The 24182-nt window shown below is 41.4% G+C and overlaps 2 protein-coding genes across 2 annotated transcripts; one reads left to right on the top strand and one right to left on the bottom strand.

Moving 5' to 3' along the window:
- Window positions 1-494: 494 nt before the first annotated feature.
- On the bottom strand, window positions 495-8465 carry LOC127762854 (uncharacterized). Its single transcript, XM_052287357.1, has 6 exons — window positions 8087-8465; window positions 5269-5598; window positions 4357-4509; window positions 2400-2692; window positions 1746-2313; window positions 495-1348 (listed from the first exon to the last, which is right to left on the bottom strand). Exons 1-6 carry the CDS (start codon window positions 8253-8255, stop codon window positions 840-842), a joined length of 2022 nt encoding a protein of 673 aa, XP_052143317.1. The 5' UTR covers window positions 8256-8465; the 3' UTR covers window positions 495-839.
- Window positions 8466-16130: 7665 nt separating this feature from the next.
- LOC127764113 (uncharacterized) lies at window positions 16131-17735 on the top strand. Its single transcript, XM_052288947.1, has 2 exons — window positions 16131-16558; window positions 16662-17735. Exons 1-2 carry the CDS (start codon window positions 16406-16408, stop codon window positions 17229-17231), a joined length of 723 nt encoding a protein of 240 aa, XP_052144907.1. The 5' UTR covers window positions 16131-16405; the 3' UTR covers window positions 17232-17735.
- The last annotated feature ends 6447 nt before the right edge of the window (window positions 17736-24182 follow it).

Genomic DNA, 24182 nt, shown 5'->3' with positions numbered 1-24182 from the left:
CCAAACACTCATTTCAGATTGTAAGCATGAGAGCGGTATGAGTACAGTACATTGGGCATGCACAAGGAACATGGATAAACAACATCAGGTACAGAAAGGGAGGAAAACGGTCAGAAACAATATCATTTCTTCCGGAACGATTATCCGTCAGTTGGAAGTTTCCATATTTAACTATTTAGTGGGGCAAAAGAAATAAGAAAAAAAAACATTTTACATCCCTAATTCAGATAAGTGCATAACCAAACATGCAGAACATGCCTGCAGATGAGTCCCAAATAATAAATCCACAACTCAGACAGATCTTTCTACTTGGATAAACAGATCCCTTTTGTGCAGATAAAGGGATAAGCCTTGAACAGAGAATGTGAATAGATCTTGATGATTCACATATTATTTCTACTCAAGATTCACCACAGCAACTGCCAACAACTTCAAAAAACTACAGCATTGAGGTGATCAAGATTTGACCGATAATTTCCATGAAAGCCAATGCATATGAAACATATAAACTTGAATTAGACAATATATTGCATGAATATTTCCCTCAATGGAATTAACCACCCGTGCTATTATTACTTTGGCTGAAAGTTGATCGAGACATACTAATACACAATGAAAATGGTGAGACAGGGAGAGACCTCCGGTAAGATGGCAAATAAAAAGAACTACAATTGTTACAACAATTGTACCAACAAATGCCCCGATAAATACATCATGCGCCACCTAAATTATCGCATCTCCCAATGTTCTGTTACCTCTTATGTAACAGTTGTCTGGCTACGCTGCCCCCAGACAATATATATCGCAGACTATGGTTTCCAACGGGAATAATGTACAATTCACATTCTCTTGTTCCTGTCCCTATTCCAATCTCCTGCAGATCCTAGAGATGAGGTCAATGTTGCTTTCCTCAGCTTCTGCTGGTTCTCATACTCCTTTGCCTGCGATGACACCTGATTCGGATGCCTTGCAGCATTGACATGGTTTTGCCTCATATCAAGCACAAGCCCTCTCTCAGACTTGACAGGAGATACGCCATCTTCAATAGGAACAGGCCACCTAATAGATCCTTTCCCAGGGTTATTCATGCGTACAGAATCATTCTTCCTATCAACTATTTTCTTGGTGGAGTGATTATTTCCGGCACGAGCTGCATCACTATTCCGAGATCCAGATGAGCTCTCGGCTGTACCAAATGGGGATGAAGGCTTGCGGGCCTTCATAACCTTCTCAGAAGGTGACTTTGGCCACTTGATTGTCCCATTGCTGAATACCTGCGGACTCCAAACATCCATGCTGCTTCTCATGTCACATAGGATCTCAGCAGCCTGCAATACCTTTGGTGATGCTGCTCATAAAAAGCTCCACATCAGCAATTTATCATCAAATTGTAACAATTAAATTAAGTATATCAAGCATGCAATTACTAGTAATTAAGGTTGATAGTAAAACCTACATGCAACTAGCTCCAGTGTCAAAAAGAAAAAAAAAAGGAATAAAAAAATCCCACATTCTTAGGTTTTGCTAGAGTGATGTATGACAGAGAAGCACCACTCCAGTAAAGCTTTTATGCTTCTCCAATATAACATGTCAACAGCAAGCTCATAGCAAGAACTTAATACAATTGACAAGCTCATAGCAAGAACTCATGGAGATTAATACAATTGAAATTGATCAGAAGGGCTTGAGTTTATCAAAAGGAAATTGGTATGGCTAAAAGCTTTTTTCCTTCATGAACTGCATACCTTGAGGTGTTCTTAGAAGAAAAGATTCGTTATCATTCTTCTGGAAGCTATCTGACGAATCTACATTGTCCATGGAGAATAGTTGCTGTGGATTATGCCCATTCAACTTTTTTCTTGATTGAATAATTTGTCCAAGGGAACCAGAAGTTGATTCCGTGCAGCATAAACTAGATTGTTTGCCATACGAATCCATTATAGATGTTTTTGCCGTATCCATTTCTTGAAGAAGATCATCAATTTTATGCACAGACGGATCTTCACTATCTAGAGCAGTGAGATTGCTTCCAACTCTCACCCACTGCCATTGGGTGTTACTCCTACTCGACCCATGTTTACCACAGTCAGCACCTGGTCGATACCCTCCCGCTTGTGAGTGCGACCAAGGAAATGGTGGCAAACTAGCTCCATGAGTTGTCACGGAAGGTAAAGAAGGCTTAACTGCAGCAGAACTCTCACATCCAGGTGATAAAAGAGAGTCTAGATCCTGTCCTTGGGGAAGTGTTAAACGGTTTAGGATATCTTTTGGACAATGAATTGTGGAATCACAGACCTCCATTTGTGAAGGGCCCTGAGTAGTTACACTCAGTTAAACTCAAAGACGAGAACATGATAAATTACTACTATTCAAATAAAAACATTAATCATTTCAGTTACCTTCATTGGTTTGTCAGTACATTGGTCTTTGCCATCACAGCTGGACGTGCTTGCTGTAGGAAGTTTAGGGCTCAGGAGGAAGTTAGGATCCTTACTATAACTGTCCCTGCCAGATAGCATGGAAAAAGCTTTTCTGACAGAGACTAGAAGTTCATCTTTTGTGCGCAAAACTTTCTTTCCTTTTTCTCTTCCTAAGCTGGAATATTTGTAAGTTCCATTGAGAAGTTCACTCAATGAGAGGTTCTCAATGTGATTTGTGATGTCACGGATATCGGATCTAAGACCATGAGTCCCTGAAATAAGAGGTCAGACACCGTTATGTGCCAGGCAAGAAAATGGATCAACAAAAACAGACATGGATTTCATATTGTTGATGACCCAGAAAAGTACTAAGAGGAACAGTTTTCTCCATTACATTATGATATTTCTCCCTCTGAAGGTTGTTCATTTGAGACGAAATTGGAAGAGATACTGTTGTGGTGTTACAACGCAAATGGCACTGACATGCCATGTGATGTGATGATGTGAAATATTGCACACTAAAATAAAAATACGTGCGGAATTAACATTGTAAAATACATTATCAATCATTCTTAAGGTTACTTAATCAGATGAAACTGAGAGATGTCCTATAATGCAAAAGTCACAGCCAGGCCATCAATCTACAACTTTAAACAAAATTGTTAAATATGGAAGCGGTGTATTATTATATTAGTATGTGCAGCTAAAGAGATGCAAAAGAAATACAAAGGGGGCGTAGATCACAAAAATGAATATCAGACATAGAAGAAAACAAAGTTGACAACATGGTAAGTTGATACGTAATAAAAATGGAAATCAAGAGTAAGGAGAGAGAGAGAACAAAGAGAATTCGGTGGTACACAAACTTGAGAGGTGGGTGTAATCTAGTATATGAACATGTAAAACGTCTGTTCCGGTGTACGAACTTGCGTAGTGCGTGCAAACAAAGGCCAAAACGGTACAACATGGGTAATCTTGCTGAGGTGGGTGCTGATTAGGATGCTGCGCGCACACTGACAAGGGCATTAGACATGTTATATTTTTAAATAACTATATGTATTGGATTTCTCTTTTATCTTTTTTTATATTTCTTTTTATAAACATATTTCTGGCTTGGATATTGATTAGGATGCTACATTGTTGCATGCTTGTTCAGTCATCCATAAAGTACTTTTACTGTGCATAGAAATATGTCTATAAAATAAAAAAATGTAGGAATAGAAGTGTAGAATAGATAAAACATAAATCCAATACAGTTATTTTCAAATATAGCGTGCCCAATGCCCTGTGAGCGTACGTGTGGCGTCCTACTCAGTGCTGTACCATTTTGGCCTTTGTTTGCACGCACTACGTAAGTTCGTACACTAGAATGGGTGTTTTACAAGTTCATGCACTAGATTGCACCCATCTCTCAAGTTAATGTACCATCAGTGCAATTTACTCGAGAACAAAATTAGAAACAATGGTCTGTGAAAGATTGAGTGTCAGAAGTTTGACAGCACAAACAATGACTTCAGATAAAAGGAAGCACAGCAGGAAGGAAAATATGCACCGTTTTTTAGAAAAAGTTCAAGGGTAGATGAAACAAAAAAAAAGGGGGGAATTGCTTCAAGGGAAAATGAACTCCATTTCACCTGAGAAGACCATAAGCAAATATTCAAGTTGAAGTCCTGATGTTTCTTCGAATCATTTTTTGAAATTTCATATGTGTGTAAACATATTAGAAGAATAACTGTCTCAGATCAGGAATATCTGATTCTATATTTAACTAATTGATGTTTGACAGGTTTTAATTGATAAGAGCTCTAATGAATCAATAGACTCTGGTTGCCGTGAGAGAGTGCAGCATAGCAAATATAGACAATAAAGGAATAATAACAGGTAGAATGCATAAATAAACAAAATTACAGTGTAGCTACAACCAGTTACCACATACCAAGCGTGTTGTTTCCCAAGCAAGGATCAAAATTTCCTAAACTGGCCCTTGATGTGAAACAATCATATTTAGACCTGACACCAGACCTAAAATTCTTCTTATCAATTCTCTTTGGATCATAAATGCGCTTCTGCTTCAGCAGACGAGATTTTTCTGTACAATTAGGATAAGAGCAAAAGCATTTGTTGTCAGAATATCAAAGAAGTTAATAGAAGCACTGGAACTATAGTAACTAAACAAATGACCACACAGACAAAAGTAGAATTATATCAAACATGGATTATGAAAGCCAAGTCAGGAAAATGGTAAAAAGCATGTTGTGATCCAAAATGGGCCATCAAATGGAGCTATATATAACATAACACTCACGAATCCCCCTCATGGTGCGTACATACAATTAATATATCAAAAGCTTTGCACTTGACCAGAACCAATAAGGGTCGGTCATATAACAAAACATGGTTTCTAGGACATTTTAATCACTTGAATACTATAGCAACAAGAATATTAGTAGTAGACTAGATCTAGCCAGATGCATATACTAAACTGGATTTAGATCAGTAGTGCGTGCATTAACATAAATAAGATTTGGTTTATTCAGAGCATGGTAAGTTGTCTATCGCATTAGAATATGGGAACGGAAACATTGGCCAGGATGATGAACATTTAGAAAGGAACTATAAAGGATGAAAATGGATAAGAGCCCCATGAATATGCTATTTGGATAGGGCAGTGCTAGAGATTTGTAAGCATTGTTGCAAATCTGCTAGTCAGAATATAACTCAATGTCTCCTAAGAAGACCAACCCCACTAAGACGAACTTAAGAAGCTACTTGAATTGCCTGGGTGAAGGAGAAGGGAATACCACTCCAAACTATTGACAGAGAATTTCAATGGAACATGATAACTTACCGGATGGTGTGCATTGCATCAATTCAGGCACATTTTTCTGCAACAAGAAATCATGGCTCTTTGATTCAGTCTCTCTAGTGATTTGTACTGGCTCTAGCTTTGGCCTTTTCGAACATGGTGGAGCATCCAACTTTATGGTCTTTTTCGTCAGTACTTTGCTATCTTGCTTATGCAAGGCTTGACCAGTTTCAGTTCCAATATAATCCCGCTTACCATTGTTTTCAGACTTGATGCCAAGGGCAAGAGATTTCTGCATAGGGACTTCTGAAGAAGTCCCTTTAATTCTGTAGGATGAAATGCTATCTACATTCTGATTGTGCTGCTTCACATCTGCCAATACATGCGTTTGAGGATTAGTAAATCAGTTGTCAAAAATAAAGAAATAATGTATATAACAAAAACCAGTTGACAGATAAAGCGTGTGGCAAAAAAAGAATATAGGATCTTATGAACCTTCCAGGGAACAAACAAATTGTTTTTATTACTTTGAAGGTAACATGAATGTTTAAAGTCTACAGGATATCAGTTAATTTTGACACGGAAAAGGAAACAATGTTGCAATGTCCAAGCTCTGAAGAGATGAATAGTTAATAGCTGCATACACCTGGGAAGATTAAGCATGCATGCAGTGGGTTTGCATGCTTAACAGCACCAATGCAATGCTTCTTATAAATCAAAAATCCACATAAACACAAGGTAAATTCACTTCTCTTTTGCAACTCCCCCAACTAGCAGAAGAACGAAGGTTCATATTTCTAGAAAGATTTATCTGCAATTCTGTATTGTAGGTTCAACTCTCTTTCTTAGGCCAAACAGCAAAGTCGTATCAAATTTTTAGGTAACATGGTCAAGGCGTTCAAATAATTTAAACTCACAAGGTAAGTATGTCAAACTTCAGTAACAAGAAGTTTTAATGATTCATAGGGTAAAGAAATAATAAACAAAAGATTTCCCAGACACAACAACAAAGCAGCTTTCACGCAACTGCTGCAACTCAAATACCCAATGTGTGGTCTACAGATACAATGATAGTTGTTCGAACAATGTGGGTCACTACATCAGTTTAAAGCGATAAGTAGGAACTATCCATTTTCATGGATAACAAAACACGCTGGTCTTTAGCCACAGTACTATCTAGGGATGGAAATGGGGCACAATGCCCTCTTCCATGCAAGGGAATTCCTCATTTCAGGATGGGGATCGAAATTTCTTTCCACATGTAATCAATTGACCGATGAAAGTACTGCTCATCGGGTGGGGCATTGTCCCATATATATTGCTCTCGAGCACTCTCATATACCTGGTATGTTCATGTCATCATGTAAATGGCCTTGGCCCATTTAATTAAATATAAGACAGATGAAACTGCTATGTACCAGACCCTTTTGTTAAGCCATGGCCCATTTATTAGTCATATGACATACAGGGAGATGCCTACAGAACCAATTCATAGTTTCACATCCAAAGTTACAAGCCATGTGCCCATGACTGCCTCGAATTGTTCACATCACAATCCCAAACTGAACATATTTCTTGTATCCCTACTCAAATAATCAAACATACAAACATAATAATGATTATACAGGTGACAGTAGATGTTCGCGTGGCCAAGTTTCCCATCACAAGCAGTGTTACCGGGAGTCGGACACGAGTCAGTGTCCGAGTCGGACTTCGGCAAACTCTTAAAAATAGGATTCGGGGACTAGCATATATTATACACTAATAACAAAATAAAATATAACCTAATAGTAGTAAATCGCATATGTTCTGCTTGGTTACACCACTGACCACTGAATAATACTCAGAGGAAAACAAGAGAATATGCATATTCATCAAGTAGCTAAGTCATCACAGCTACCAAATCATCTCTAACAAAGGAAAAAGGCACAAGATCAGAACAATGATAATCATTTCACAAATCAATACGTAGGTCAATATATCGGTATGAGTTGACAGGAACAGGAGCACTACACAGAGCCGCATGCAAAATAGTAAAACAAGGAACACCCCACATTAACCATTACAGACAATTACGTATCACCAATGGCCGGGAACATCAAATAACACATCAAGGAACAAATTGTCGACAACCATAACACCAAAATCATTGCAATCCTCATCGAGAGACATCCACTTAGCTTCTCGAATCACAATTCAATACCCTGCTAGAATGTTCTAGCTACCACTTAGTTTCTCAGATAACAATTCAATAACCTGCTAACAAGAAACCCTGCGCCTTGAAACAGAAGGTGAGCACCCATGCACCAACACTCAAGCTATTGAAACATTACAGAAAATTCTTCCTAATCGTTCCACAGCAAACACATCATCACACATTTTTGTGGCACTCTCTGAACCACGACAAGGGAGAGCATGTCGAAGCAGCACGCAATCAGCGAACCGGCGGGGGGATCAACACACGACCAAAAGCGTTTTTGCACAAAACCAAGCCACGCATCGCCACCGAGCATAAACGACAAAATCTTGTAACGCCTAACCAGCAAAACCACCTCTCCAAAAGGAAAATGGAAATTGTTCCCTAGTGCAATCAATTGTCATAGCATATCCCCACTAAAATCCCCAAATCGAGCTTGGGGAGAATTCACTCGTCATAGCATATCCCTACTAAACTCCACAAATCAAACCAAATCGAGCGTGGGGAGAATTCACTCGATTTATCACCCCAAGGACAAGTCAAAGCTGGCTCCCCCCATAAACATTTTCAAATCACACCCAATTCTTCCAGCTTCCACCATCCAGTCCACCACACCACATGGCAAAACCGAGCAAAACATAAGCATCAAAGAAGAGATTATACCACCGTGCCGTCGATCCGCATCTGCGCAGCGCCTCAAAACATCCCCACCCCCGCCCCCGCCGCCGCCTCCTCCTCCTCCTCCCCCTCCCTCGAGCCCCTCCACCGCAGCGGGAGTCAAAATCTTCCCGAAATCCACCTTGGCCGGAAGAGGCAGCTCGACGGCATCCATCCACCGCCGGGGGTTTCCCCCTCTCACCTAGACGGCCAGGTCCCTCCCCCTCACAACAGCTCACCAAAATCCCCCCAAATCGGCGCCGATTCGGGGCGCGCGACCGGCGAATCGGGCGTCGGGGGAGGCCAGGGAGGGCGGCTGGCGCGAGATCTGGGGGGATCGGCGGCGCGGGGGCAGGGCGGAGGCGGAGGCGGCGGCGCGGGGCGTGGAGGAGGGCGACGCGGAGGGGGTGGGGTACATCTAGGGCTTGGGAGGGGGAGGGGAGGGGTGGGGGTGGGGGTGGGTGGGTGTGTGGGGAGGAAAGGGAAAGGCGGAGGGGAGGGAGCGGGGAGGTATATATAGTTTTCGGGAAAATACAAGGCGGGCGTGGGGCCCACTGGCCCGTCTCATGCACTCTCACTGCCCAGGCGGGTAGACCACACAGTGGCGGTGGCAGCACAGCACAGCGCAGTAAGCCTGGTTTTTAGGTGTTTTTTTTTTTAGTTTCCTTTTTATTATCCGGTTTCATTTAAATTTCTTTTGGGGTTTACATGGATTATGTTTTTCTCTTCTTTTTTTCCCTTGATGAAAATTCTGGAAGGATGGATCCGGGGGGGAATATCTCCTGTGATGGCGATTCTGTTGCTGTTTTAACTCTTTGTTATTTTAATTACCTCTAGAACTGTTATCCTTGTGGCATTCTTGTACTGTGGTGGTGGCAACACAGCACATCAGCTTGGTTTTGAGGGGTTTCTTAGTTTCTTTTTTATTATTATTATCGGGTTTCGTTTTCTTTTTTTTTGTGAGGTGTGGATTATTTTTTCTCTCTTTTTTTTTCTTGAAAGTTCTGGAAGGATTGGATCCGGGGATATCTTCTATGATGGTGATTTTGTGGCTGGGTGTTATACCGGTGGAGAAACCGGGACTAAACTGGTTTTCTAACCGGGACTACGAATCCGGAACTAAAGATAGCTATCTTTAGTCCCGAGTGAAATAACCGGGACTAAAGATCGATCTTTAGTCCCGGTTCGTGTTACCAACCGGGACTAAAGATCGATCAGCCACGTGGCCGGCTAAACCATCTTTAGTCCCGGTTTGTGTTACCAACCGGGACTAAAGATCGGTGCACCATTTTTTTATTTGCATGGCCCTGTTCGCTGCATGGTTGATTATATATATATATATATATATATATATATATATATATATATATATATATATATATATATATGCATACGAATAAATCATATATTACACACACATATGTACAATTTAAAGCACTTAACATTTTATGTGCATATATATATGTTACCAAAATATATATTAACACAAAAAAAATGTGTACATATATAAATATATATATACATGCATATATAGTAAAATTCATTTGCTCGGTAGCTATAGCTACAACTTCGACGCCGGCATTATGTCCGAAGAGGAAGGAACGATGTTATGAATTGTCGATCCGTCGTAGTAGAATTCACCGTCGGGATTAAGGACTTCTTCGTTGATGAATCCCATCAGTTGTTCTTGAACAGCCGTGATAAAATCCTTGTTTGGGAGATTATCCCTCATGTGAATACGCTATCGTTCGAAAAATAATGACGTATCAATATATGAAATTAATAAACAACTTAACAAATCGATACGCAATGAAATTTTGAATGGTTTATGTATACGTACATCGAGCTCTCGTGTTGTGCATATTTGGTTTGATAGGCAGTGGGCATACTCGCATACGTAGTAGCCGCATAAGTTAGTTCCCTGGTCCTGCTTTACACACTACATGAGAAACGATGAGAGATTTAATATACTCTTTATATTAACTATAATTAGAGATTCAATTCAATATAATTTTGGATCATGCATGTACTCACTGGAAAATGAAACCTCAGTCCAAGTTTTTCTTTCCAAGTCCCGCGGACCAATTGACGGAACCGATCCCAAGCCCTACATATGCAGTTGCAAGCTATGATTAATTAATTATTACCTGAGATCAACATAATAGCAATAGATTCCCCGCGACTTTGGAATAGATGGCATTATATTACTTGTCTATCAGTTTGAAGACCTTGTCAAAAATCTTCTCCTCTTTATTCATTGAGTTGTACACAGTGACTCTGCATGCGTCCAAGTCGAAGAATAACAGGACACAGTGGAATCTGGAATATGCGTGAGATGAGATATATATGATCGAAAATGTACATGCTATATGTATGGGAACGAAATTTGTTCGAACAACAATAAAAACTCACTCTGTGTTGTACGGCAATAGTATGTACGTCTTGAAATGCTGATGCGTTAGGAGATGGACGAGATTGTCCTCTGTGTCTTTCTCGTACTTGTCGATCATTTCGGTGTTGATTTTCCGAGGGTCGATGAACCCAGTATCGTAGACCCTCCGCCGTCAGGCCCTTTGAATCTCCATTCTACAACGATGAAAGAAAAGTATTATTGCTTACATATATGCTAGGAGATAATTATTGAACGAAACAAATCGAACTCAAAGATACTCACAAAATCCATGCGCTCAGAAGAGAGACGTCGAGGGCGTCCAACTAGTACAGATCGAAGAGATCCTTGAAATGGATCCAGAGAACATCTTCTCCTTGCAAGAAGTCGGGGTTTCTGATCCTCGCTCCGAACATCACTCTACCCTCGGCGCTCATTTCCATGTACCGTTCATGGAATTTGTACATCTGTGTCGGTAGGGACTGCAGCTGTTCAGGTTTGACAAGCGGTTTACCGAGTTCAAACTTGTATGCCACTTCCGCCTTCGGGATTGGTGCGCCTCCAACCAACTGATCCACAGTTAGACCGGTGTCTGAAATGAATTCCGTTATGCCAAAATCTTCGCCGGTCACCAACGGCTCGACCTCTTGGTTTGGTTGTTCTCCAAGCCGAGGGACTGGTTTGGACTTCCTGTGATAGGCTCTCTGAAGTGTTCGGTCATAGTCCAATATCTGTAACGCCTCCTTGTTTGTTGTGGACATTCCCTTGAAGAAGTTCTTCACGCTCGGGTCAATAGGTATCTTCTTTTCAGGACTCCGAGGCTTGAGTTGCCTCTTCACCTCTCCTGCCACATAAGCATCAAGCTCCTCTTGACTACAATCGTACGGTGGCTCCTTGTTTTTGGTGGCGTCAACTTTCGCCTTCTTCGTTGCCCTTGTACGGGCAGGCGGAGGAGCTTGGCGAGACCTCGTCTTGGGAGGTGCAGGCGGAGGCGGAGGAGCCGGAGGAGCCGGAGGAGCCGGAGGAGATGGTGCAGCAGGAGGTGGCGGAGGAGCCGGAGGAGATGGTGCAGGAGGACGTGGCAGAGGAACCGGAGGAGATGGTGCAGGAGGAGATGGCGGAGCCAGAGGAGATGGTGCACGAGACGCCGCTTGTCGCCCAGGAAGGATGATGTACCGCTTGCGCCATACTATGATGGTGTGGCTTGTGTCTCATAGATGCGTCTCACCGTCTCCTCCTGGGTAGTCCAACTCGAGGTCCTCGTACGCGGCTTCCACCAGCTCAACTTCGACCCTCGAGTATCCTGCTGGAATCGGCCTGCAGTGGTAAGTCCCGGAAGGGTCCGTTGGGATGGCCATTCCCGACGCCACCTTCACGTGATGAGAGGTTATCTATTAGTAATCAACCTAAGCAGCAACTTGCGGAATGTACAAGTCAAAAATCATCAAACTACGAGTATACCTTGATTGATAAGTTCTTGAAGGGAATATACCTCGTTGTCCGCGTGCCCTCTTCTATCCAGCGGAGGGATGACTTCGACTAGCCTCCTCCTCATCGTTCCCCTCCTCGTTCCCCTCCGCATCCCTCTCCACGTTCCCCTCCTCGTTAAGTACTGGTTTGGATCCTCGTTCCCCTCTCCTTCAAAAAATTATTGTTGTATGTAGTAGAATACGTGGATAATATATAATAAGCACACGAATGATTTAAAATTGTTAAAAATTCTAATAATCATATATAATTAGCATATGCATGATATTAAATTGTTAAAAATTCTAATTAACATATATAAATAGCACATGCATGATTTAAAATTAATACAAAATCTAACAATCATATATAATTAGCATATCATGATATTAAATTGTTGAAAATTCTAATTAACATATGTAAATAACACATGCATGATTTTAATAAAGAATCTAATAATCATATATAACTAGCATATCATGATATTAAATTGTTGAAAATTCTAATTAACATATGTAAATACCACGTGCATGATTTAAAACCTTTAAAAATTCTAATAATCATATATAACTAGCATATGGATGATTTCAATTTGATTAAAATTCTAATAATCATACATAATTAATAAAAAATCTAATAATCATATATAACTAGCATATGGATGATTTCAATTTGATAAAAATTCTAATAATCATACATAATTAACATATGCCATACAACAATTGATTTGTATGGATATTCAGTACATCCAATATAGTTTACATCGTGTACAGAACAATTACGGCAATACATCGGCGGTGACGGTTGACCGCACGTACTTTCTCCTCACTATTGTTCCTTCCTTGTGATCACTACGTGAGTAAAGGGTGTCTTCATTTGATAGGAGGATGCTAGGGTCAATCGTCACCGTGAAAGGGGGTTGCCCATCAAACTGATCGTAATCCTCGTCAGTCTTGTCCTCCACTCCGACGATTTTTCTTTTTCCTGGGAGAACCACGTGGCGCTTCGGCTCGTCAGGCCCTTTGCCCTTTTTTCCTTTGCTAGACATGTCCTTGACGTAAAAAACTTGGGTTACATCATTGGCAAGGACAAAAGGTTCGTCCGAGTATCCAACCTTGTTAAGGTCAACCGATGCCATCCTACTGTCATCAATCGTTACGCCTTCACCAGTCAACCTAGCCCATTGGCACCGGAATAGAGGGACCTTGAGAGGTCCATGGTCTTAGGTATATATCGATGTCGTTACCAGGTTGCTTGGGGCCTTGAATTATAATCGGCATCATTATGTACTTCCTCTTCATGCATAGCCACGGGGGTAGGTTGTAGATACACATTGTAACGGGCCAAGTGCTATGGCCGCTACTCATCTCTCCAAAAGGATTCATGCCATCCGTACTTAAACCAAACGTATGTTTCGTGCGTCCTTTCCAAAGTCTTTAAATTTTCTGTCGATGTTTCGCCACTGCGAACCATCGGCGGGGTGTCTCAGCATCCCGTCCTGTTGACGCTCTTCAGCATGCCATCGCATCATTCTAGCATTCCCCTTGTTCCTGAACAAACGCCTTAGCCGTGGTATTATAGGGAAATACAACAAATAAAACCCTTTTGCCTGTTAGCTTCGGCCACTCTCAAAAAATAATGCACGCCGTCAATAAACTCTTTGGACCGCCGGTCAGCGTACATCCATTGCCGATCCATCTACATGACATGAAAAAAAATCGTACACACATAATTATTCGTACAATAATGAAAGTCATATAATAATTATAAAATAATTATAAACTCTTTCAACAGTCACACAATAATGACATATCATTATTCATACACAAATTATGAAATATTACACCAAATAATTATATATTTACTATTTATAAAGTTTAAAACTAATTTTAATGTGTTGTACTTATTTTAATTTTTCATTTTAGTTTGTTTTCTATTTTTGAAGATTAACTTTCACTATATTTTCCTTCTCAACTAAATAAACTAAATTTCTATATATTCTTTCTTCCCCCACACAAATTTTCTCTCTCATCAACTAACAACAAAATTTTGGAGACAAAAAAGTGTGCAAAACATAGCTCCAAATGTAATATGAAAAAAAAACATTGGAGGATGAAGTTGCTAACCTTTTAGGCACCTCCGATTTGTATATAATCACCAAAATAAATTCACTAGAAAATTTGGCATAACCTCCCCTCTTTTTTTGAGAAATTTTGAAGCTTGCTCGGGCTAGAGGAGGAAGAAGACATATATATAGGGGTGGGACTTTAGTCCCGGTTGGTATTATGAACCGGGGCTAAAGATCGCCGGGATCTTTAGTCTCGGTTGGTAACACCAACCGGGACTAAAGTTACGATCTTTACCAACCGGAACTAAAGATCCGGGGGGGCCTGCCAAAACTTGACAGCATTTGAACCGGAACAAAAGATGATCTTTAGTCCCGGTTGTTGTTAGTCCCGGTTTTTGTTGCAATCAGGACTATTGTGGAATTAGCCCGACCGATGAAAGATGGTTTCTCTACCAGTGTTAACTCTTGATTATTATTTCAATTATGATGGCATGTGCAGGTGAAATTGAATTGTTTCTCTATGTGCTATTGACCTTTTCGTTAGGATGCTCAATGATGGTCTGGACGGAAGACGCAAGAACTGGATTGTGATGATTGAAGATATTAATGCGGAAGAACAGTGAGTGAAAGGGTTAATCAACAAATAAAAAGATGCTACATCTGTTCCATAATAGTAGTAATATATTTTTATCCCACTGTTTTTTAGCCATCATTATATCGAAATTTATAAAAGTAGAGGGTAAATGCATTGAAAGTAGATAAAGAAAAATAACTGCATTGGGGTTTGATAAAGTATAGATATTATATATTTTTTATTTTATATTGGTATGTGGGATGAATGAAAAAAATGAACGTATTTGGGAAGTAAAACTTTGTATATGTTGATCAACGGTTTGCATGTTTAGTATATAAAAAAAATCAATTTGAATCACATCTCAAAGTGCTACCATATCATGTCAGTTTCATCACTATTAAGCATATATTTTATGATAAATAAATTGTGGTTTAGATTTTTTTGGCAATTTCTTAATAGACTCGAAGCCCCAAAAAAATATGCAAAGTGAAATAAATAGTCGTAGTTATATTGAAAATAGTAGTTAAGATGATTGAAATATACATTTCATTATGAAAATGGATAAAAGGAGAAAAAATAACCTTTTTCTCGGATTTGGCCTTTTAAATCATAAAAGTGCATATGGACATTACAAGTTATTGCAGATATCTAGCTAGAACAAAAGACATGCATGACATCGGTAATATGGAGCACCAACTAACGTGTGGGACGCTAAAACTAGTGACGAATGCCTGCAGGTTGGGGGTATAGTGGCCTTGTAGTGAGCTATTTGGCCATTCTTGTGAGTCGATATCGCACGTCATTGTAAAGTTGTTTCATTGATGCTTCTCATCTACGAAGAAAATAAGAGAAAAGAAAAATAAAGTGCTAGTTGTGCAGCCTCATTGGAAAAAGGATAGATAAAGTGATGGAAGTCTATCTATTATGTTATCCACTGCTTGTCTACTTGGCTCGATGACATGGGCAAGAATTATATACAGCTAATTTATATATTTTTCATGTGCCCTTATTTAGCCCTAACAATGTATCTCACTGAAGCTAGCTCAAGCTAAAGCTAGTGGATTACCAATTGCCTAAGCTCTCGTCCTGGAATTGTTTAAAGATTCATCCATTTCTAACTTTGGAAAAAGTAAGAATTACTCCCCGGAACTATCACAGTCATCCGAGTTACCCCCTGAACCCGAAAACTAGACATTATTCATCCTCAACTTTCAACACCGGACAAATTACCCCCCTCGACCCAATCCAGACCGGTTTTGTCCTACGTGGCGTACACGTGGTAGTTCAGTCAGCATTTTATTTATTAAAAATATGGGACCCACCTGTCATACTCCCCTCTCTCTCCTCTCTCTCCTCTCACACTCTTCCTCTCGCTTTCTCGCCGGTCGGCGCGACTCGGCGGCAGGCGGGGGACGCAGCGACGACGGCGGGGAACGAGGAGGCGGCGGCGGCCACGGCCACGACGAGCAGCCGCCCCTCAGTGCGGGGATGGATGGAGGCGGGTGTGGGCGGCGGCTCGGGACGCGGAGACGGAGCCGGCGGCGGCCACGACGAGCAGCCACCCCCTCGGCGCGGAACCTCTCGTCTTCCACGTCGCCGCCTCCTCCTCCCTCGCCGACGTGGCCGCCGCCGCTGCCACCACCACCACCACTCCCCACCTCGCCGCGTGCCCTCGTGACCTCCTCCTTGATCCCCCGCCTATTTATACTCGTCTCGTCACCCGCCTCATCATCAACAGCAGCAGCAGCAAAAGAAGAAAAAGAAAAAAGAGTGATCTAACTAGCTCGCCTGAGTTCATCTGCTGTGTAATTTGAGTTATTAGCAACAATGGCGGCTGCTACCATGGCGCTGAGCTCCTCCTTCGCCGCTGCCCCCGCTGGTGGCGCGCCATGGCGTGGTGTCGTCGGCGCCGGCCGCGTCGCGGTTGGCTTCCTGCCTCGCCGGCGTGCTGTCGCGCTCGTCGTTAGGGCCCAAGCCGAGGTTAGCTGAGCGTTCTTGATTGGTTTCACTGTGCGTGTTCTGGTGATTTGCTTCGTGTGCTAACTTGGGGCGACTTCGTCATCGTCGTTCGATCGATCTACAGCTGGATGTGGAGCCGACGAAGGAGGAGACGACCACATCGTCGACCCCGACCCCGACTCCGAGCCCCGTGGCGGCGGCGCCCAAGGCGAAGCCGGCGGCGAGCACGGGGCTGTGGGACGTGCTGGCGTTCAGCGGGCCGGCGCCGGAGCCGATCAACGGGCGGCTGGCGATGGTGGGGTTCGTGTCGGCGCTCGCCGTGGAGGCGTCGCGCGGCGGCGAGCTCCTGGAGGAGGCCAGCAGCGGTGGCGGGCTCGCGTGGTTCGCCGCTACCGCCGCCGTTCGTCCATCCCGCCCGCCGCGCCGCCGCTTCCGCGTCCCCCGCCGCCGCTGCCTCTGTCCGACTCCGCGCGCGAGGGGGCGGCTGCTCGTCATGGCCGCCGCCGCCGCCTCCGTCTCTGCGTCCCGCGCCGCCGCCCGCAACCGCCTCCATCTGTCCCCGCGCCGAGGGGTGCCTGCTCGTCGTGGCGGCGGCCGACACCGCCGCCTCGTCCCCCGCCGCCGCAGCCGCTGCGTCCGCGTCACCCGCTGCCGCCTCCGCCGCCGCATCCCCCGTCTGCGCCGCCAGCGATAAAGCGAGAAGAAGAGTGAGAGAGAGAGAGTGAGAGAGAGAAGAGAGAGGAAGAGAGAGGGGAGTATGACACGTGGGCCCCATATTTTTTAATAAATAAAATGCTGACTGTACTGCCACGCGTACGCCACGTAGGGCAAAACCGCTTAAGTTGGGTCGAGGGGGGTAATTTGTCCGGTATTAAAAGTTAAGGGTGAAGGATGTTTGGTTTTCGGGTTTAGGTTGGTAATTCGGACGACCGCGATAGTTCGGGGGGTAATTCGTACTTTTTCCTTCTACTTTTATTCCAAATCAAAGAGAAAATCTATCTATCGGTTAATATGAAAACTGCAACTTGAGCCCCTCTTTTTAATATATTAACAGCGCAACTTGAGCTTTAATTTGCACTTGAAGGGAAAACAAATTAAAGAATCAATAGGCCTAACAGCTTTTGCACACGGAAGCAAAGCCGCTCGTCCCTCCCAATACCCCAAATACTAAAACCTCGTATGCGCAGCGCAGAGGTCACTGTGGTCTGGGAAAGAGCCGTTTGAAAGCTGGCCGGCCAGTCACTGGAGACCCGGGTCCACATTGCACGCAAGCTGATAAACAGCGGTTGCAGCCCGTGAGGGACTCGTCCAGTTTGGCCATCGCTTTTACAGCAACAGCACATCACACCACGCATGCCAAAAGTGTGTCCAAGTAGACTGGTGAAATCCTTTTATATTATTATTTTACACAGGTATTGTTTCACTTTTTACCCTCTCAATTAGAGCAGGTACAATAGTAGGCTATAAGCCAGCTGCAAACATATTTTAAGAAGATAAATAAGAAGAGAAAAGGGCAGCGGGCTACAGATTTGTAGCCAGCTGTAGCACGAACTCCAAGACGTAGCGTGTGTATGATAGATGGGACCAGATATTAATAGTATAGTATATAACTATTGTATAAATGAGCTATTAGATTGGCTATAGATGAATTAGAGCTAGTAGTTGGCTATACTATTAAACTTGCTCTTAGGTGGTGGGCATTCAATTAGAGCCTGTTTAGATCCATTTGGAATGGCAAATGACAAAAGTTTTGATGGCAAAAAATTTGTCATTGCAAAACTACTAGTTGGTGTTTAAATGCATCTTAAAGTTTTATCATTTTAGCACTAAAGAGAGAGAGAAAGAGAGATGGTGTGGTCCCGGAACACTTTTTTGCAAAATTTACTACCATGGACTAGCAAATGCCAAATGTTAAATTGCCAACTTTTGTTACTAGTGTTTAGATTTAAAATGGCAAAAAGTGCTCCAAAATGATAAAACTTTTGCCGTTTTGGAGGATCTAAACATGCCCTTAGACCGTCTTCAATCTTTTAGAAAATTTCCATCATTTAAAACTGGAGACCAAATTGCATTGTAAAATAGTAAATACCGAGCAATTCGGTCTTGGTGATGACTAAAATTTCAGCAGGTCAAGAAAACACACGAATCATGAATAAATAGTACACCTAAAAAACTCACCAATATCACAAGGAAAAAAAATCTCAGATCGGGCAGTGGGCCATTGGCTACTTGGCCTTTCGTCATAGTCAACCTCATTGTGGAGGTGTTACCCGAAGTTATCGTATATCGTCGTCCAAGTAAAGGAAGTGCCACCCATGCCCATCAAAGCGGGGGAGCGCGACGCAATCAATGGGCGACGGGGTTGATGCGGTTGGCGGAGGGGTGGGCTCGACGGTCGGGGCATCCTACGATGCAGGTTGTCTCGAGATGTGGTTGGCGATAGTGAGATGTAGGCAGAGGCGGCGTTACATGCGAGCAAGAGGTGTGGTTACGCTCAATCGTGCAAGGCTGCAAATGAACTACTACTTGGGTGCGTGTGTTCATGGAATCGTCGAACATTAAGTGGGGATTTAGAGTTTGGTTAATTCAGCTACCGAGGACTCTAACCGAATTGGTCGAAGGAAATTCAGTTAGTTGAGTAGGGAGAGCGAAATTTTGTCTCGGTCTCGATTATTTCAATCGGGTCCTCGGTCTTGGTCTTTTTCCCCTACCATAACTCTCAATGGTTCATTTGACTAGTCGGTCATGCAGTTATCTACAAGGGTATAGGTTAATATGATAATCTCTTTATTATTCCTGTTGTCTTTGACCAGAATTTGTCAATTTTGGTTGGGCAAGTTATTCTCACTTTAAATGGGCGTAAAAACCCATAGCTCTACCAAAATAATTTCGTTCAAAAAATAGAACAATTGAATTCATAAATTTTGTTGGACGATGCATAGAATTTATGTTGATTCGCACAGTTGTCTAGATAAGTACGGTAGAAATTAGCCATGGTTGGGGGGTTTTCATGTAAGATTGATTAGCGAAAGGTTGGAACAATCATAGCTAGATGATAAGGGCAAGGCAGTGGTGGCGCCGTTGGATTCATACGCCAATAGAGGGTGAATGATACTAGAAGATGGATGTAGGCGATGATGATGAGAATGTTTAGGAGATGATCGGTCTAACAATAGCTAGAGACAAGAAAGAGAGACACACTTATCTGAGACTGTAGGAACCATAGATAGGAGAAAGTGGGACGAGGATGGTGCGTTTTGTTGTAGTGCTAAATTTGGAATTAAAATATATAATCCTGTGATAAATTCATATGTTTTAACATTCGGTAGAGAATGTTAAAATAGATGAATTGGTAAATATTTTTCAAAAAAGTGTTGAATAAAAAATTATATACTCATGAAGATCTATAGTTAGATTTCAATTCTACTACCACTACCTTCCTTTAGTAGTCTAAAGTGTACCGAAACAGTGTCCGAGAGAGAATTACATGGGGAAAATCGCTTACATTATATGACACAGGTAGCATCATATTAAAAGTGGTGGCATAAAACTAAAGTTAAAGGGATATGGAGATGGTTTTTTTTTTTAGGGTTGATAGGGACGCTAGCTAGGTTTTGGTTTCAGATTGTATGGTTATAGATGAAATGTATAAATAGCTTTTAAAATAATGAGTGTCTAAATTTCAGACACACGATTTACATTTTATTTAGAGAAAACAAGCTTGAAAAGAAGTAATGCGCAAATTACTGTGTTCTGGACTCCGACAAATTCGAACATTGGCCGGGCTGATCTCATGGACAAAGTCGACAGGGCAGCAGCATTACCACGAACGCTTCGAAAAGCAAGTTGGTTAATAAATTAATGAGCAGACAGAAACAGCTTGTGCTCGACCGACCGATCGCTAATTGAATTGCTGAATTATTGATCGATTTGGAAGGCAGCAACACATCCGCTACGAAATATCTTGTCGGGGAAAGCCAATCAACCAATCAGCCAATAGTGTTTATACCCTCGCAAAAATTATTGGGATAGCTAGTGTGGCCACTAGCCCCGTCCCAGCTAGGCTGCCTCTCACATGCAATCAGCTTTTGCCCTAATAGCATTTCTCCCCATGTGAAGTGCGATACCACCCTGAATTAAACCACATGTTCCTTCCATGGGTGGTTTGATCGAAAACCACGCATTAGCCGTGTTTAGTTCACCCCAACTTCCAACTTTCTATCACATCACATCACATCCAAAACTTTCCTACACACATAAGCTTTCAACTTTTTTTTTCTAAACTTCTAACTTTTTTCAATAACTAAACACACCCTATATATATATATGTGGTCACTGGTCATGCAAAGGAATGAGGATGAGGATCGATTGTGTTTGCGGGGGTGGCTAGCTCGCGCGTATACTTTAAGTCGCGTGCACGCGGGCCTCCGCCTCAAGCGCTTAGCGCTTTTCTGGAAGAAAAATAGCGCAATATTGCTAATCTAAATAATTAGCACTAATCACGAAATGCTACAGTAATTTCTCAATAAAAATAGAAACAATTGATTTTGAATTTTTGAGTAAAAAGTTTTTCTAATATTGACTTGAAAATTTTTAAAATATGATTTGAAAGTTATCTAAATATTGACTTGAAATTTGAATTTTTTAAGTCAATTTTTGAAAACATTCAAATTTTTATCTCAAATTTGAAAACTTTCAACTTGGATTTAAAAACTTTCAACTCGAGATTTGAAAACTTTCAACTCGGATTTGAAAACTTTCAACTTAAGATTTGAAAACTTTCAACCCGAGATTCGAAAACTTTCAACTCGAGATTCGAAAACTTTCAAATCCAGATTTGAAAATTTTCAAATCGAGATTTAAAAACTTTCAAGTTTAGATTTGAAAATTTTCAACTCAAAATTTAAAAACTTTCAAACTCAAAACATGCTAAAGATAAAAAAAATCAGAAAAAAGTGGGAAAAAAGGGGTAAAAAAACAAAAAAAAAGCGTGGAGGAGGCGCACGCGCGCCGGCGCAACGGTGCTGGGCCTTCTGGCCCTGAAACGCGCGCCGTCGGCGTGCGTGCGCTAACTAGCTTTTCCGTGTGTTTGCTGCTAGGATCCTAGTGAAAAAACGATCGGACCGATGGTGGAACCGGAAAAGACCCTAGTGGAAAAAACCGTACCGGACCATGGTTGAACCGAAAAAACCAAAACCAGTACTTTAGACGGCTCCGTTACCTGCTCCCAAGACCGCCCTTGCAATTGAACCAGTAAAAAAAAGGCCAAAACCAATAGATTTCTCTAGTGAATCGTGGCCGATGGAGACCGATCCGGCCGGCTCAACGTTTTCTGCACCAGAACTTGGGCCACTTTAAGGCCAAATATAGGCTTTGAAGGCACATTTCTATGGAAAAAAGAGGTCAAAATAGGAGCAATTATGGGATTCTATCATGGGTGACTGCGATGGGAGCTTCCTCTAGTGACCTAGGCTGTGGACTAGATGTGGGCCATGTGGCATAGAGAGAATATGAAACCTAACAAAGGTTTGCAAACCACAGTTTAATCGGCGAACCGCCGGTCCAATCGGTGGACCGGTGAACCAACACTTCGATCGGTTCAATAGCTGGTCCGGTTTTTTACCATTGCTGAAACTACTACAAGCCGGTGGCGGCATGTGATCCATGACATTGACGGTTTTTTTAGCCTAATATTAGGCTGCACATAATTAGCCATATCCTTCACGCAATGTATTAGGCTAAATTTTGGTGTGTTAAAATTGTTACTAATAGTTTAGTTTGATCTTTGTCAGTTCAAGCTCCTTATGCATGGATCACACTAGCTAGTGCCTGCCTTCTTCGGATGTTTGTCATGAGATCTATTGTTTTTAGATAAAACTTTGGTCAAACTTCCAAACTAATTTATGCACTAGCTAGTACACTATAAGATACTACTACTACATCCGTTTTTCTAAATCTATGATGCGTTAACTTTTTCTATATACGTTTGATTATTCGTCTTATTTAAAATTTTCATGCAGACATAGAAAAATCTATAAGTCATACTTAAAAGAACCAAATCAAATCACAACAGAATAAACGATAATTACATATACTTTTTTAAATAAGACGAATGATCAAACTTATGTTTAAAAGTTAACAACGTTATATATTAAAAAAGAGAGAGGTATTTAGATGGGACACATGAAAAAAAAAATCAAAATACTACATATTTTATTTTACAAACATATGCTACCTAAACTGTGACAATATCTAAATAAACCACATGTTTATGTGCCTATAGAGAGTTTTTCTCTTGTAGGCATCGATGAATGGAGGAATTTTACCTATGTTAGGGGTGTATTTACGATTGTACATGTATGGTGTTATGTATACAGTGATGTGCATGCTTGTGCATCTACCATGTAATAAAAACTTATTGGTCGCTAGGCTCTCGTTGATCTCAAGTGTCAGCGCTATGCTTTCTATCCAAAAAAAGATGCAATAGTTGTTAGCAACATACTGTTTGCAGCAACAGTGATCAGCAATACTGGATGCCCATGACGCGAATTCTCAAAGCAGAACGGTAGCTGCAAGAAAAGGAGTAGAAAACATAGCCACTTGTGAATTGTGATAGCCGTATGCATGCATTTGTTGGTGCAGCATTGGATGGTTAAGGTTGTGATACAAGCAGTGCCTGATTGGTTCATGTTCTTCATCAATTATTAGTCTTGCCAAAAAAAAAAAAAGAAAAAGAAAAACCTTGATCAGTTCACTGTGTCATTCGGAACCTTGGAGGGTCAAACAGCTACCCAATTATATTCTATCCGTTCCTAAATATTTGACGTTATTGACTTTTTAAAATATGTTTGACCGTTCGTCTTATTCAAAAAATTTAAGTAATTATTAATTTTTTTTCCTATCATTTGATTCATTGTTAAATATACTTTTGTGTGTGTGTATATATATATATAGTTTTGCATATTTCACATAAGTTTTTGAATAGGACGAACGGTCAAACATGTTTAAAAAAGTCAACAGCGTCAAATATTTAAAGACGGAGGAGTCAATCAATTCCTGAGAGAGATAATTAGAGGCAAACACATCATCCAACACGAACACATTCTGCAACAAAAGCATAGCATAGAGGCTTTTTTTAAAAGGACAATACAAGGTGTTCTAGTTGATGAACAAGTCGTATATAATTCGATAGGACACTAATTTGTTTAGATCAACTTGAATCAGACGTAATCCTAATTGCTTAGATCACTTTGCGTAATCAGATTACCGGAGAAACAAAAGTCGCTCACGAATAACGATCCCTTTTGTCTTATGCCGTACAAGTGTGACAAGTGTTGTTCATGAAGAGCCAAATTCCTCATCCCTTGTTGACCTACTCCCTAATTTTTTTTAAAAAAATCTCCAGTGGTCAAGAAAACATAATCTGAATTACTCAAATCCAGTTACAATTAGCAGAAAACTGGGGCAGGAATGATGCAGGGCATTGCGAAGTCAACCAAGTTCAGTTTCTAGGAAATCAGCTGGTTGAGTCGGGTGTCCCAGAGACACGTTTGTTAGGCAGCGCCGCAGAAATTATCCTTGTCATATCACTAAGACTTTAGCGCATTCGTTTTAAATGCAAGTTTTTAAGTACTCGTTAGATCAT

This window comes from Oryza glaberrima, chromosome 2, assembly GCF_000147395.1.
Source record: "Oryza glaberrima chromosome 2, OglaRS2, whole genome shotgun sequence".
Classification (NCBI taxonomy): Eukaryota; Viridiplantae; Streptophyta; class Magnoliopsida; order Poales; family Poaceae; genus Oryza; species Oryza glaberrima.
This window is presented reverse-complemented; position numbering and strand designations above follow the sequence as displayed.

Excerpts from the sequence above, each read along its gene's own strand:
- LOC127764113 (XM_052288947.1), top strand. The coding sequence starts at position 16,406 with ATGGCGGCTGCTACCATGGCGCTGAGCTCCTCCTTCGCCGCTGCCCCC. Across the intron at positions 16,559-16,661 it reads TCGTTAGGGCCCAAGCCGAG|CTGGATGTGGAGCCGACGAA; the intron begins GTTAGCTGAGCG and ends ATCGATCTACAG.
- LOC127762854 (XM_052287357.1), bottom strand. The coding sequence starts at position 8,255 with ATGGATGCCGTCGAGCTGCCTCTTCCGGCCAAGGTGGATTTCGGGAAG. Across the intron at positions 2,693-4,356 it reads CTTGGGAAACAACACGCTTG|GGACTCATGGTCTTAGATCC; the intron begins GTATGTGGTAAC and ends CTCTTATTTCAG. Across the intron at positions 2,314-2,399 it reads GTACTGACAAACCAATGAAG|GGCCCTTCACAAATGGAGGT; the intron begins GTAACTGAAATG and ends GTAACTACTCAG.